The sequence below is a fragment of the Macaca nemestrina genome, chromosome 5 (genome assembly GCF_043159975.1).
Source record: "Macaca nemestrina isolate mMacNem1 chromosome 5, mMacNem.hap1, whole genome shotgun sequence".
NCBI lineage: Eukaryota > Metazoa > Chordata > Mammalia > Primates > Cercopithecidae > Macaca > Macaca nemestrina.
The window spans coordinates 11,185,235-11,198,626 of NC_092129.1; the positions used below are offsets into that span (position 1 = coordinate 11,185,235).

Below are 13,392 nucleotides of genomic sequence, written 5' to 3' on the forward strand. Positions count from 1 at the left end.
CTCCAGCTAGATATAAAAACTCTCCAAGTCCGCATCCGGTTTGGAGCCCAGCTGGCTTCACCCAGTGAGTGGATCCTGTGCCAGGGCTGCAGGCGGAGCTGCCCACCAGTCCCTAGCGGCGCCTGCACTCTTCAGCCCTTGGGCTGTGGATGAGACTGGGCTCCACGGAGCAGGGGGTCGGGCCCATGGGGGAGGCTCAAGCCTCGTGGGAGCTCACTGCACGGGGAGGAACTCAGACATGGTGGGCTGCAGGTACCGAGCCCTGCCCTGCGGGGAGGCAGCTAGGGCCCCGGGAGAATTTGAGTGGCGCCTGCGGGCCGGCACTGCTGGGGTACCTGATAGCAACCTCCGCAGCTGCTGGTCCTGGTGCTAAGTCCCTCACTGCCCTGGGCCGGTGGTGACGGCCTTCCGCTCAGTGTGCGGCCTGCGGAGCCTGCGCCCACCGGAACTCACACTGGCCCGCGAGTGCAGCACGCAGTCCCGGTTCCCGCTGGCGCTGCCCGGGTTCCCGCCCGTGCCTCTCCCTCCACACCTCCCGGCAAGCAGCGGGGGTTGGGGGGCTCTGGTCTCAGCCAGCCCAGAGAGGGGCTCCCATGGTGCCGTGGCAGGTTGAAGGGATCCTCAAGGCTGCCAGAGTGGATGCTGAGGCCAGAGGCTGAGGAGGCGCTGAGAGTGAGGGCTGCTAGCACCTTGTCACCTCTCAATAGCAGTTCATGCTTACATGAAACTATCTCAGCTCTCCATTACTCACCAATAGACCAAGTCTACTACCACCAGATGTGTGGGCACTCTGAAGTACTTGCCCATTCTTTTTTATTTTGACAAGCACACCGATTCAGTACCTGGAGCAATGGCCATATGCTCAGATAAGCATTGTTACTCAATCCATTATTCATGCTTGCACACAGTACTGTTACTTGTCTATCATATAAGAGTGAAAAGTTGAAGTGAATGGTTAGTGATCAGGTGTAAGGCAAGAAACAGGACACTACAAGTAACAAGCAGGAATAATGTCAAACTGATACCAAAGAAAAATTTCACATTTACTGCACCGTAAAAGAACTTTGCATTATGAGCAAAACAGAGGGTGTGCCCAGGGCAGAAAACAGTTCTCTTTCTTGACACGTTCTCTGGGGTCAGTGGAAGATTGTGGATGCTCCTGAAGACATTGTGAGACACTGTCATGTTGTAGGTGTGCCTGTGCTGTCATTATTGTAGACTTACCTATAATTTGCTTTTTTTTTTTTTAAGCAAGCCTTAAAAATTATCGTATGCAAATGCTGAAAGGCTGAGAACCACCAGACTAGGTGTCTAAGCTAATCCTCCTTCTGCACTGGGTAACTACCTACTGCTTAAAATTCTACCCATCCACTAATTCTCTTTAATTTCTACCTAACCTCCTAGGAGCTCAAGCCACTGAGCTGTTTTGCATTGGTTTTTGATTTTGGGATTTTTCCTTTTAGTGAATAACAGTTACAGTGTTTGTATGTTCAGAGAGCCTGGACCCTGATCACCTGTATTTATCCCTGCTAGTGCTAGCTATCTCTTCAACAAAGCCAGAGGCCAGCCAGAAACCTTGGCAAATGGAAGCCTAGGAACAAGTGAGACAGAGACAGAGTTTGCCTACCTATGAAAGGAGTAATGTCCATGTGAACTGTAACTGAGATGATTTGCAGGATAAACAACCCTCAAAATGTGCCTGATTCAATGTCAGATCAAATATATCATACTGTTTTCCTCTCATATTTTCCCTTCACTTACTAAAGCTCTGGGGATTGGTGTAATCTTAGTTTGTAGTGAATTTAGCTTATCTGTACTATGGAACATCCTTGGGTAGATTTAAGCTAGGTCCTTAGGTTCTCCTAAATATACCTGGACCAGTGATGTCAGCAATGGAACAGGTTGGGGTTGGCAGGTGGCTCTTTTCACAAGACAACTGTGCTGACTTGCCAGGTCTCCTGGGGCTGCTTTGAATCCAACCATATTCTTTCAGATCCATTCTAACCTTCTCCGCACCCTATAATGGGCACCCTAAGAATGAGGTGGGAATTGAAGAGATCGTGAAGGATGAGGTCATTTACGCAGTGATAACTTGTTCTAAAAGTCAGAAGTTACTGAAGAGAGGTTCTGTGAAAAGTAGAAAGAGATTGCTGGGCACTTCTGTCGTGGGTCTGAAGGTCCTGGAGACTGTATCCAGAGAGAGGGATATGGGCTAATGTGAAAGTAACTGTAAACACACAGTTTCAAGGCGATCCTAACATAGACCCGGACAGTATTATTTGAATCACCAAAATATGAGTAATTTATATTGGCTATACTTGTCCTTGCACAAAACCTGTAATGGAATCCTGCTCTGATTTTGGGAGTTGGAGCTCAAGTACAGTGCCTACCCTGCTGGCCAGTGCTTCTGCATCATCACGAGGAGGTTTTCTGCTCAGGATGGTGCTTGTGGGGATATAAGGACCTTTGAGATGGAAAACTATGACGTGGCCCATAATGTGGCTGAATTCTGCTCTTAGCAAGGTGTTTTAAACTTAAATGTTAAATCTTTCTCTTGAAGATAACACTTTGCTTTTCTGCTTATGCTTATGTACAATTAAAAAGATTAAAGATGGGTAGGTTCGGTTTGAAGACATTTGTTTCAAAAACCAAAGCTCCCTTGGATGTGAGACTGGAACTTACAAAATGAGACTGGAAAATCTCATCATGCTAAAGAGCAAGGAAATATTCAGAAGCTACTAGAGGGTGTCAGACTCCGGATAAGCTCCATCTGCCCAAAGATGGAGCAATATGAGCATCCAAAAGGATACTCAACAAAATAACTGCTAACATGGTTTGGCTGTGTCCCCACCCAAATATCATCTTGAGTTGTAATTCTCATAATCCCCATGTGTCAAATGAGGAACCTGGTGAGAGGTAACTGAATCATGGGGATGGTTACCCTTGTGTTGTTCTCATGATAGTGAGTGAATTCTCATGAGATCTGATGGTTGTATAAGGGGCTTTTCCCCTTTGCTCGGCACCTCTCCTGCCTGCCGCCATGTGAGGAAACACATGTTTGCTTCCCTTTCTGCCATGATTGTAAGTTTCCTGAGGCCTCCCCAGCCCTGCAGAACTGTGAGTCAATTAAACCTCTTTCCTTTATAAATTACCCAGTCTCAGGCATTTCTTTATAGCAGTGCGACAACACACTAATGCAACTGCAAAGGATTGAAACATATAAACTATGTTTAAATAAATACACTCAGCTCATTAATCACTTTGGGAGGATGTAGGGAGCCAATTTATTCTTTGGAAAATAAAAAATGATGCATATGTCTTGTCTTTTCGATATGAACTATATCTCAGGGTCACCAAGAGTTGATGGAAGAAATTAGTCTTTATTTAAGCACTCCAGCGATAAATGAAGAAGTAATGATAAGATGAGAATATTGTCATTTGGCAACCTCTGATTAGTTAGTAAATCCAGGCAGTGATTATCAGTGGCAAGTAATGTTCCAAAAGAAGAGACAAGCGGCCACCAGGTATCTCTTAATGGAAATGTACTAAGCCACTTATGAAGTAGTCTTGCCAGAAATATTAAACTTGAACTTGATTAAGCTCTAGATCTAACTACCAATTGACAGGGAATATAAAAGACAGAGAAACATGTTAAAGGATCCTACAGATATAATCAACAAAATTTAGACTGTAGAAATTCTTCAGGAGAAAAACCCCAGGATTTTTTTTTTATTCCCAAAGCTGGAATGAAATGAAAAAGAGCAGGAACCTATGGATTAAGTAAACCCAAAGAGATCAACAATTCACAATCCATAACTTCAGGAGGAGTCTAATGCACAAAGACGCTGTGAAACATTGTAGGACAATCAAGGAGGTGGAACACTGACTTGATATTAAGGAATTGTGGCTATTTTTCTTAGGACAATGACATTGATATTAGTTTTATATTTATATTTTATATACCACTGCCCCATCTTTGCTCCCACAATAGGAATCAGTCCCCACAACTGGATCAAAGGTGTGATTACTTGTATTGAATTTTAAGAACCACAGGAATAGTTCTTGCTCCTCATTCAGCAGTGTCCTGAAGATAGTGCACACATAGTTCCAGAGATACCTATTTATTCCTACTTCAGAGGAAAATATCACAAGATGAAATGCTATGATGGCTGGATTGATTCCTATTCAGTGGATGGGGAAACTAGGCGGAGTATAGAAAAAGTAAGATTGATCAGGAGTTGATAACTGTTGAAGCTGAGGGATATGCATAGAGATTCACTAAACTATTTTTTGTATTTTTGAATATGTTTGGAAATTTCCATATTAAAATTAAAATGACTTGGAAACCACTGGATCCCATAGTTCATGATCTCTCATAAACACAGCCATGTGGAACATTGAACTACTTACCTGTTGTCATGATCTCTGTGGTGCTCATGAATAAAGCTGGGTCAGTGGGTCTGTGGGAGCAGCGCTAAACTGTACACTCATGAGATATGTAACAGCAGCTGCTTCGGGGAATCAGACTCGTCTCTCAGTGAGACTCACTATCACACATGACATGCCTGGTTAATCCAACATTATATTTCACAAGCTACCAGCACACAGCTATTTTTTCTACATTCCTTTCTATATCCCTTTCTAGATTCCTTTCTATATTCTTATTTTTCTATATTCCTTTCTAGATGCCTATTTTTCTAGAATACTTTCTATATTCCTATTTTTATCTATTCCTTTCTTTATTCCTATTTATTTTCTATAATGCTACTTTTCTATATTCCTTTCTATATTCCCTTTTTCTATATTCTATATTTAGACCTTTAAATCAATATCTAAACCTTGATGTAGATAATGTACATGCTTACCTCTGGACTATGTGTGCAGTATCTTCAGTATACTGCTGAGAAAAGAGCAGAGATTATTCACTGGATGATTAAAATTGAATACAAATGATCAGATATTTGACCTGGCTATGAGGACTATAGTCAATGGATGAGTGCAAGCTGGGAAAACAGGTGTATATTATTTTTCCCTAAAAGGAACACACAGCTCAAATGCGCTCACTCAAAGAGTGACAAGGATCAAGGATGGATGAATCACAGTGGTTTAAAAAGACCATGCTTTGTCTTTACCACACATTTTATGATCTGTAAACCTCAAGGTATGTCATTAACCTACTTGCACCATTGCACCTGTGACATCTGCTCAGTTGAAACCTTTGGACAAGAGCCTACTGCTTGCCACTTAATATAAGAGAGAGGAAGAAGGCAGAAATCCAAACATACATGACCAAGCTTCAGGGGCTGGGGAGGGGACAATACAACCAACAAAACCCAGTTCTTTTTCAGACAGAATTTTGCTCTTGTTGCTCAGGCTGGAGTGCAGTGGGGCAATCTTGGCTCACTGCAACCTCTGCCTCCCAGGTTCAAGTGATTTTCCCGCGTCAGCCTCCCAAGTAGCTGGCATTACAAGCACTCGTCATCACACCCTGCTAATTTTTGTATTTTTTAAATAGAGATGGGGTTTCACCATGTTGGCCAGGCTCCTCCTGAACTCCTGACCTCAGGTGATCCACCTGCCTCGGCCTCCTAAAGTGCTGGGATTACAGGCATGAGCCACCACACCCAGCCCCAAAACCCAGTTCTTATCAGAAAGTTCTTATCAGAAGGTTCCTATGAAATCAAACTGAATGCTATGAAGAAAACAAAGTTGACAACCTAGTCTTAAATCAAGATTCATATCTTCCAAAAATTATTCTCTAACATTCCTTTTATAAAAACCTTTCTGTTACTCTGTAGTCACTTAGTCTTTGGAGCTAAAGCATCGTTATATTTTTCTTTATATGCTATTCTCTATTTAGGGGTTGCTTTAAATATATGTTATATCCTCAAGTGTATATCAAATATTCCAAAGGGCGAAAGCTTTTAATTTTTGTCCCATTTCATTTTCTTTTTATATCTTTTTTAGAGACAGCATCTTGCTCTGTCTCCTAGGTTGGAGGGCAGTGGTGTGATCATGGCTCACTGCAGTCTCAAACTCCTGGGCTCAAATGATCCTCCTGCTTCAGCCTCCCAAGTAGCTGAGAGAACAGGTGTGTGCCACCATGCCCAGCTAGTTTTTAAAACTTTCTACTTGTAGAGATGGGGTCTTGCTATGTTGCCCAGGCTGGTCTCGAATTCTAGGCTCAAGCAATCCTCCCACCTCAGCCTCCCAAAGCACTGGGATTATAGGAGTGAGCCATTACACCCTGACCTCCCCCATTTCTTAGTACACTGATGCGGAGGCACCCAAAAAGCCTTTCTTGGAAGAAGGACAGAATGGAGGAAGAAAAGAAGAAAGTGAGAAAGACTAGCATATAGGAGTTTAAAGGCTGAAATATTACATTACTGCTAAAGCTCTGGTATGAATAAACAGATTTTTTTCAGAGCCAAACTTAAAGCTTTAAATTACAAGTCAAAAAAATGTTTTACAGTTTGTGCAATCAAGATGAGTGATTCAACATTATGGGGCTTACAGTAAGTAAAGTATAATAATTCAAGTAACTTGGTGCAATTATTAAAATAGGTACTGAAATGATCAATTAGTCTTGCCTATAATGCTAATACAGCTTCATAATCATTTCTTCTTTAATATGTCCTATGATTTTTCCCAAGATTTTTTTTCAGTTAAGTCATATTGAAAATGATTTCCCAGATGTTTGATTGTGTTTGTGTGTGTGTGTATACACACACACTCTATATACATATACATTTTCTATATATATATTTTATATATATACAAACATATATATTTTGCACATAAATTTAAGAAGCAACATTAAGTACATAAGTGGCAACAAAATCAATTCACCTACTTTAGCAATATTTGTTACTCATACTAAACGAAATTACCTGTGAGTAACTTGATGAGAGGTATTTCCCATTGCACTTAGCAATGCGTCTCAGGATCTGTAATGCTTTATCTCCTTTCTTCCGAGTAATCAGCCAACGGGGAGACTCGGGGACAACCCTGGCAAAGAAGGAGGCTTTTGTGAGTTATGTCTAGGAATTTCAAAATCTAAAATCTATTGCCTTGAGTTTTTCTATCAAAATGGATCTTGCAATTAGATATAAATTTGGGAGTCAATAAGAGTTGATAATAGGTCCCTGAAACACAGATTATTCTTGCAAGATTATAATGGATGGGAAAAAAATGCTAGCTTGATAATTGAATCATTGCTCATCAAAATAATCAATATGACATTGCTCTTACAAAACCAGGCTATCTTACAATATATTGATTCCATATATGAAAAGAATCGGGATTTAGTGAATATTAAGAAAAGCTTAGGAATCTGATTTATATAAACTGACTTGCCCATATATTAAAATTAAATTAGAAGAATCATTAAAACATGTTCATTCCAATAAAAATCAAGTGCTGGCTGGGTGCAGTGCTTCACGCCTGTAATCCCAGTACTTTGGGAGGCTGAGGCAGGTGGATCATTTGAGGTCAGGAGTTTGAGACCAGCTTGGCCAACATGTTAAGACTCTGTCTCTATTAAAAATAGGAAAATTAGCTGAGTGTGGTGGTGCACGCCTGTAATCCCAGCTACTTGGGAGGCTAAGGCAGGAGAAGCACTTGAACCTGAGAGGCAGAGGCTGCAGTAAGCCGAGATCGTGCCACTGCACTCCAGCCTGGGCAACAGAGCGAGACTCCATCTCAAAACAACAGCAACACAAATCAAATGCTTATCTGTTGCTTTTTGATAATGTAATTTTTTGATGCTCTTAACATTTCCTTATTCCTCAGAGAATTTCTGAGTAACATTAATTTGCTTTATAGAACACACAGAGAAGAAATAGACTTCATTGCATTTAATTTGCATGTTGAAATACTGGCAGATATGGTTTGTTGCCTTATAGTTTTCATGAAGCTATTTATTACAAAACAAAACATAAAGCACCACCATACTTAGAATTTTGTGTTCTGGTATTTTGTTTTGTTTTGTTTTGTTTTGATAATTATTAATAAAATCATCAACAAATACTCTCTATAAATCCTAAAATTCTCTAAAAATTCTCAAAGCAGCAAATTTCCTTTATTGCTTTCATTTTCATGTTGGTTTGGAGTCTAATTTCTGTGGAATCAGTATAAATATGATGATAACCAAAACCACATTACCAGTAATAAAGGAGGAAGAGAAAGCTGGGCAGCGTGATGGCTAACTGGATTCCTTGCCAATTGGGGATGAAGTAGGCAATTCCAGGGAGAATTATGATTCCAAGGGTAAAAAACATTTGAATCACGATTCCCACAATCCTCCTTTGTTTCGAACCTACTATTTCTGTCACTAAAGGAAAACAAACACAAGAGGTCACAGAAGCACAAAGTCAGCTCCAAAATAAACAAACAAATACAGAGATGTTACACCTGTTACATCCATCAGCATTGCTAGAACACGCTAGCACTCAGATACCGAGGCTTCCACACTTGTAGAAAGGATGGAGGTGTCCTTCTTGATACTAAATGCTTTTCTCCCACTCTTGCCTCTGCCACTTATCACAGGCACTTGCCATGTTCCTCTTATGCACCCAGCCCTGCAATCTTCTGGGTACAATAGGGAAATATGAAGAATACATGTGTCGGTTTTAGGAAAGCTTCAGTGATGATTATTTTAAAAGGTAATTGTAATTATCAAAACATAAATATGTTAAGATGGCTACATTGTATCACTGTATCTCTAGAGATATGCACCTTCTAGTCTCCTTAGAAGATTCATTATAAATATTAGACTCTACAAAGACTTTTTGTTATCACAAGACAACTTCTATTAAATGATAATTCTTTCCACAGCGTTGTACTTTTCGTTGACAATATTGCCTAAAAATCACATGGGAAATTTTATTGCTGAAATCTTTTCCTTTCCTGCCCCTTCCCACTAATTGGTTTCTTTTATTCTGATTATCCTGGGATAAGCTACTTTATTGTTGCCCTCAGATCACAACTTTGCAGATTCATCTAGACTGAGTCTCCTTAAAAATGCCTTGCATTCCAACGTTACTCTTTCTGTTCCAGACAGTGACAACCAATCCCTCTAATAATCTTCTCTCTTTCTCCCACTCACAGAAAGATCTTCAAAGGTCTCCAAAATGTGCGCTGCTGTGTGATTGCATAGCAGTGACAGAAGAGAGTGGGTGTGCAAAGATCTGCAGCAATAATCTGAAAATTCACATTTTCCTGGTCAGAAATACACCACTACTCTAGGTGGCTGGTCCCGAGCTAGAAATGGAACAAAAGGAGTAGCCAGGGCTTTCCCAAGGGATATGAGAGAAAAGTAAAGTGAACTTTTTCCTTCTTCCATCCCCAGAAGGTCAAACTTTCTGGCTGTAGAAGATATCCAAGGGTCACAAATGAACTTCTCATTTTTAGAACATAGTTCTCCCATAGTAAAAAGTTCCCCACTTGTACAGAAAGAGGAGAATTGGGAACACAGGAAAGTAATCTCAAACTGCACCACAGAACACAGTGCAGACAAAATGCTTTAAAAACGCCTCAAGAAGCTACTGAGATTTTATAAAAATTAATCTCTTATAAAGCAAAGCTAGAAACCATATTATATCAGTATAGAAGTACTTAAAAATAGTTTGCCCCAGTGTTTTATAATATTCTATGTTTGGCTCCCAAAGTAAGATGGTATTTTAGTTTCTAAAGCACTCAGAATCCTACCTCTGAGCTCTCCTATCTGCAGAAATAATTACTGTAGCTGCAGTGAAGCCTCCTTTGTTAAAGGACACATGAGGAAGAGGAAGGTTGCTTAACTAGCACTTGTTGGCCATCTGGCCCTAGTTTCCAAATAGAGAAGATGGTGTAAGAATGTCTTACCAATCACGTAGCAAGTCATCCATGTCCCCTTTCCAAACACACCTTGCAGGAAGCGGAAGATCACAAACACAGGGAAGTTTGGTGCAAAGGCCACCACAACCCCAGTGACGCCAACACCAAGGCAAGAGAGCAAGTAAATGACGATCCTGCCATACCTTTTTGAGAAAGACAGGAAAAGAGCTCGCCTTAAACATTTTCCTCAACACAATGGGAAAATATAACATAAAATATGACATCATATTATATTATTATATTATTTTAAAAATGTTTTGCAGAGACAGGGTCTCACTATGTTGCCCAGGCTGGAATCACAAAATTTAAAGCACAGAATGCATCCTTTGTGATTGCAGTTTCTGAAAAGATGACCCTCCTTAAAACTATTGTTTCACGTAGAGTCTCCCCAGTGGTAAGGATTTGACACTTTCTAACATTTCTTATGTGTCAAGTCATAAGGACAGAGAGGCAGAAAGAAGGAGCAATGGTGTGTTATGGCCAGAAGGCCTTGCCTTGAATCTCACCTCAACCATCCACCAGTCATAAGACCTTGGACTAATTCCTAAGGTCTTCAAAACAAAGGTTTTGCTTGCTTGTTTTTGTTTTTTCCACTTTTTCCTAGAGGTAGGTTGTAGAGAGGATCAAATAAGATGCGAATGTGAAAGCGTTTTATAAACTACAAAGTTCACAGCCAATGTCAGTGGTTCCTAAATTCTGTATTTTATTTTCACCATTGGCATAAGTGTTATTAAATAGTTTAGGAAAAGGAACAAGGTATCATGCACAGCATTCTGAGAGTCTGGTGTTAATTGGTTCAGCATAGAGGTGTCAAATTATTGTCTGGTAAATGTTTGCTAACAATATCCATTAAGAGATTTGATTCTATGACATCTATGACAAATTCATAAAAATTTCCATAAAATAGGTACATATAGCATCTTGCTTGAGTCAGCAGAGTAGAGATGGAAGTAGCCTTAGTTTATCTAGATTTTTTTAGTGGACTCTGTGTCCCCTGCCCCTACACATGCACAGCATTCTCATTAACATTCCCCATGGGAGTGGTACACCTGCTGCAATTGACGAACCTACCGGGACACATAATCACCCAATGTCCACAGTTTACCTTTGAGTTCACTCTTGATGTTGCATATTCTATGTGTTTTGACATGTGTATAATGACACGTATCCACCATTAAACTATCTAACAGGATAGTTTCTCTGCTCTAAATATCATCTGTGCTCTGCCTATTCATCCCTCCCTCTCCCCACTCCCTAGCAACCACTGATCTTTCTTTTTTTTTTACTCTCTCCCTAGTTTTGCTTTTTCCAAAATGTCATATAGTTAAAATCTTATAGTATGTAGCCTTTCCAGATCAGCTTCTTCATTTAGTAATACGTACTTACGTTTCCTCTATGTATTTTCATGACTTGATAGTTCATTTCTTTTCAGTATGGAATAATATTCCATAGTCTGGATGTATCACAGTTTGTCCATTCGCCTACGGAAGGGCATCTTGGTTGCTTCCAAGTTTGGGCAATCATGAAGAAAGCTGCTATAAACATGTATGTGTAGGTTTTGTGTGAACATGAGTTTTCAACTTTTTTGGGTTGGAATTGGAATACCAAGGAGGAGACCTGCTGGATCATATAGTAAAAGTTTGTTTAATTTTGTAAGAATTACAAACATGTGTAAGAATTTTGTCATCTAAAGTCACTGTTTCATTTTGCATTCTCACCAGCAATGAATGAGAATTCCTGTTGTTCCACATCCTAGTCAGCATTTGGTGTTGGCAGTGTTCTGGATTTTGGCCATTCTCATAGGTATGTGGTGGTATCTCATTGCTGTTTTAATGGGCATTTCCCAGATGATATATGACATAGAGCATCATTTCATATGCTTATTATCATCATCTGTATACTCTCTTTGGTGAGGTATCTGTTAAGGTCTTTGGCCTATTTTTTAGTTGGGTTGTTTGTTTACTTATTGTTGTGTTTTAAGAGTTCTCTATATATTGTGGCTAACAGTTCTTTATCAAATATTTGTCTTTTATTAATATTTTCTCTAATATTTCATTTGTTCTCTTGATAACATCTTTCACAGCACAAAAAATTTTAATTTTAATGAAGCCCAGCTTATCAATTCTTTTTTCATGGATTATGCTTTTGGTGTTGTATCTAAAAGGTCATCTAGATTTTTTCCTATCCTGTCCTCTAGGAGTTTTATAGTTTTGTATTTTACATTTAGGTCTGTGATCCATTTTTTTAAAGGGTGTAAGGTCTGTGTCTAGATTCTCTCTTTTTTTTTTTTTTTTTTTTTTTGGCGTGTGGTTGTCCAGTTGTTCCAGTACCATTTGTTTTCTGCTTTGTCAAAGGTCAGTTGACTATATTTATTATCTATGTGGGTCTATTTCTAGGCCTTCTATTTTATTCCATTGAACTATTGGTAGAGGTCTATTCTTTCACAAATACGACACTGTCGTGATTACTGTTGCTTTACAGTAAGTCTTGACGTCAGGCAGTGTCAAGTCCTCTGGCTTTGTTCTTCTCCTTCAATACTGTGTTGGCTATTCTGGGTCTTTTGTTTCTACATATAAACTTTAGAATTAGTTTGTCAATATCCACAAAATAACTCTGTAGGATTTTGATTAGTATTGTATTGAATATATACATCAAGTTGGGAAGAGCGGACATCCTGACGATATTGAGTCTTCCTATCCATGAATGTTGAATATCTCTCCATTTATTTAGATCATCTCTGATTTCTTTCATTAGAGTTTTGCACTTTTCCTCACATAAATCTTGTACATATGTTGCTGAGATTTATATCTAAGTGTTGTGTATTCTTGTGGGTGCTAATGTAAATGGCATTGTGTGTTTAAATTCAAATCCTACGTGTTCATTGTTGGTACATAGGAAAGCAGTTGACTTTTGTGTATTAGCCTTGTACCCTGCAACTTAACTATACTCACTTATTAGTTTCAGGAGGTTTTTGTTGTTGTTGTTGTTAATTCTTTTGATTTTCTACATAGACAATCATGCCATCTGTGAACAAAGACAGTTTTTATTTCTTCCTTCCCAATCAGTATACCTGTTTTTTTCTTTACTTGTCTTATTTATTGTATTAGTGAGGGCTTCCAGCATGGCATCGAAAAGAAGTTATTAGAGATGACGTATTTGCCGTGTTTCTGATCTTAGTGAGAAAGCTTCTATACAGTTTATCATCATTAAGTACGATGTTAACTGTAGGTTTTTTCATAGACATTCCTTAACAAGTTGAGGAAGTTCCCCTATATTTCTACTTTACTGAGAGCTTTTGTCATATATAGATGTTGGATTTTGACAAACATTTTTCTGCATCTAAAGATATGATCATGTCATTTTTTATTCCTTAGTTTGTTGATGTGATGGATTACATTAATTGACTTTAGAATGCTGAACCAGCTTTATGTACTTGGGATACTACACACTTGGTATGCTACAGTATCTGGTTGTGGTGTATAACTTTTTTATACACTATTGGATTCTACTTGCAAA

At 39.3% G+C, this 13,392-nt stretch overlaps 1 protein-coding gene across 1 annotated transcript in view; it reads right to left on the bottom strand.

Moving 5' to 3' along the window:
* Positions 1 to 13,392, bottom strand: part of LOC105492006 (solute carrier family 22 member 3) — a 106,051-nt gene that overhangs the window by 36,250 nt on the left and 56,409 nt on the right. Inside the window, exons 3-5 of the mRNA XM_011758832.2 lie at positions 9,865 to 10,019; positions 8,164 to 8,332; positions 6,891 to 7,008 (exon numbers count right to left, since the gene is read on the bottom strand). Coding sequence (XP_011757134.1) covers positions 6,891 to 7,008; positions 8,164 to 8,332; positions 9,865 to 10,019 — 442 coding nt within the window. The remainder of the gene's footprint in view (positions 1 to 6,890; positions 7,009 to 8,163; positions 8,333 to 9,864; positions 10,020 to 13,392) is intronic.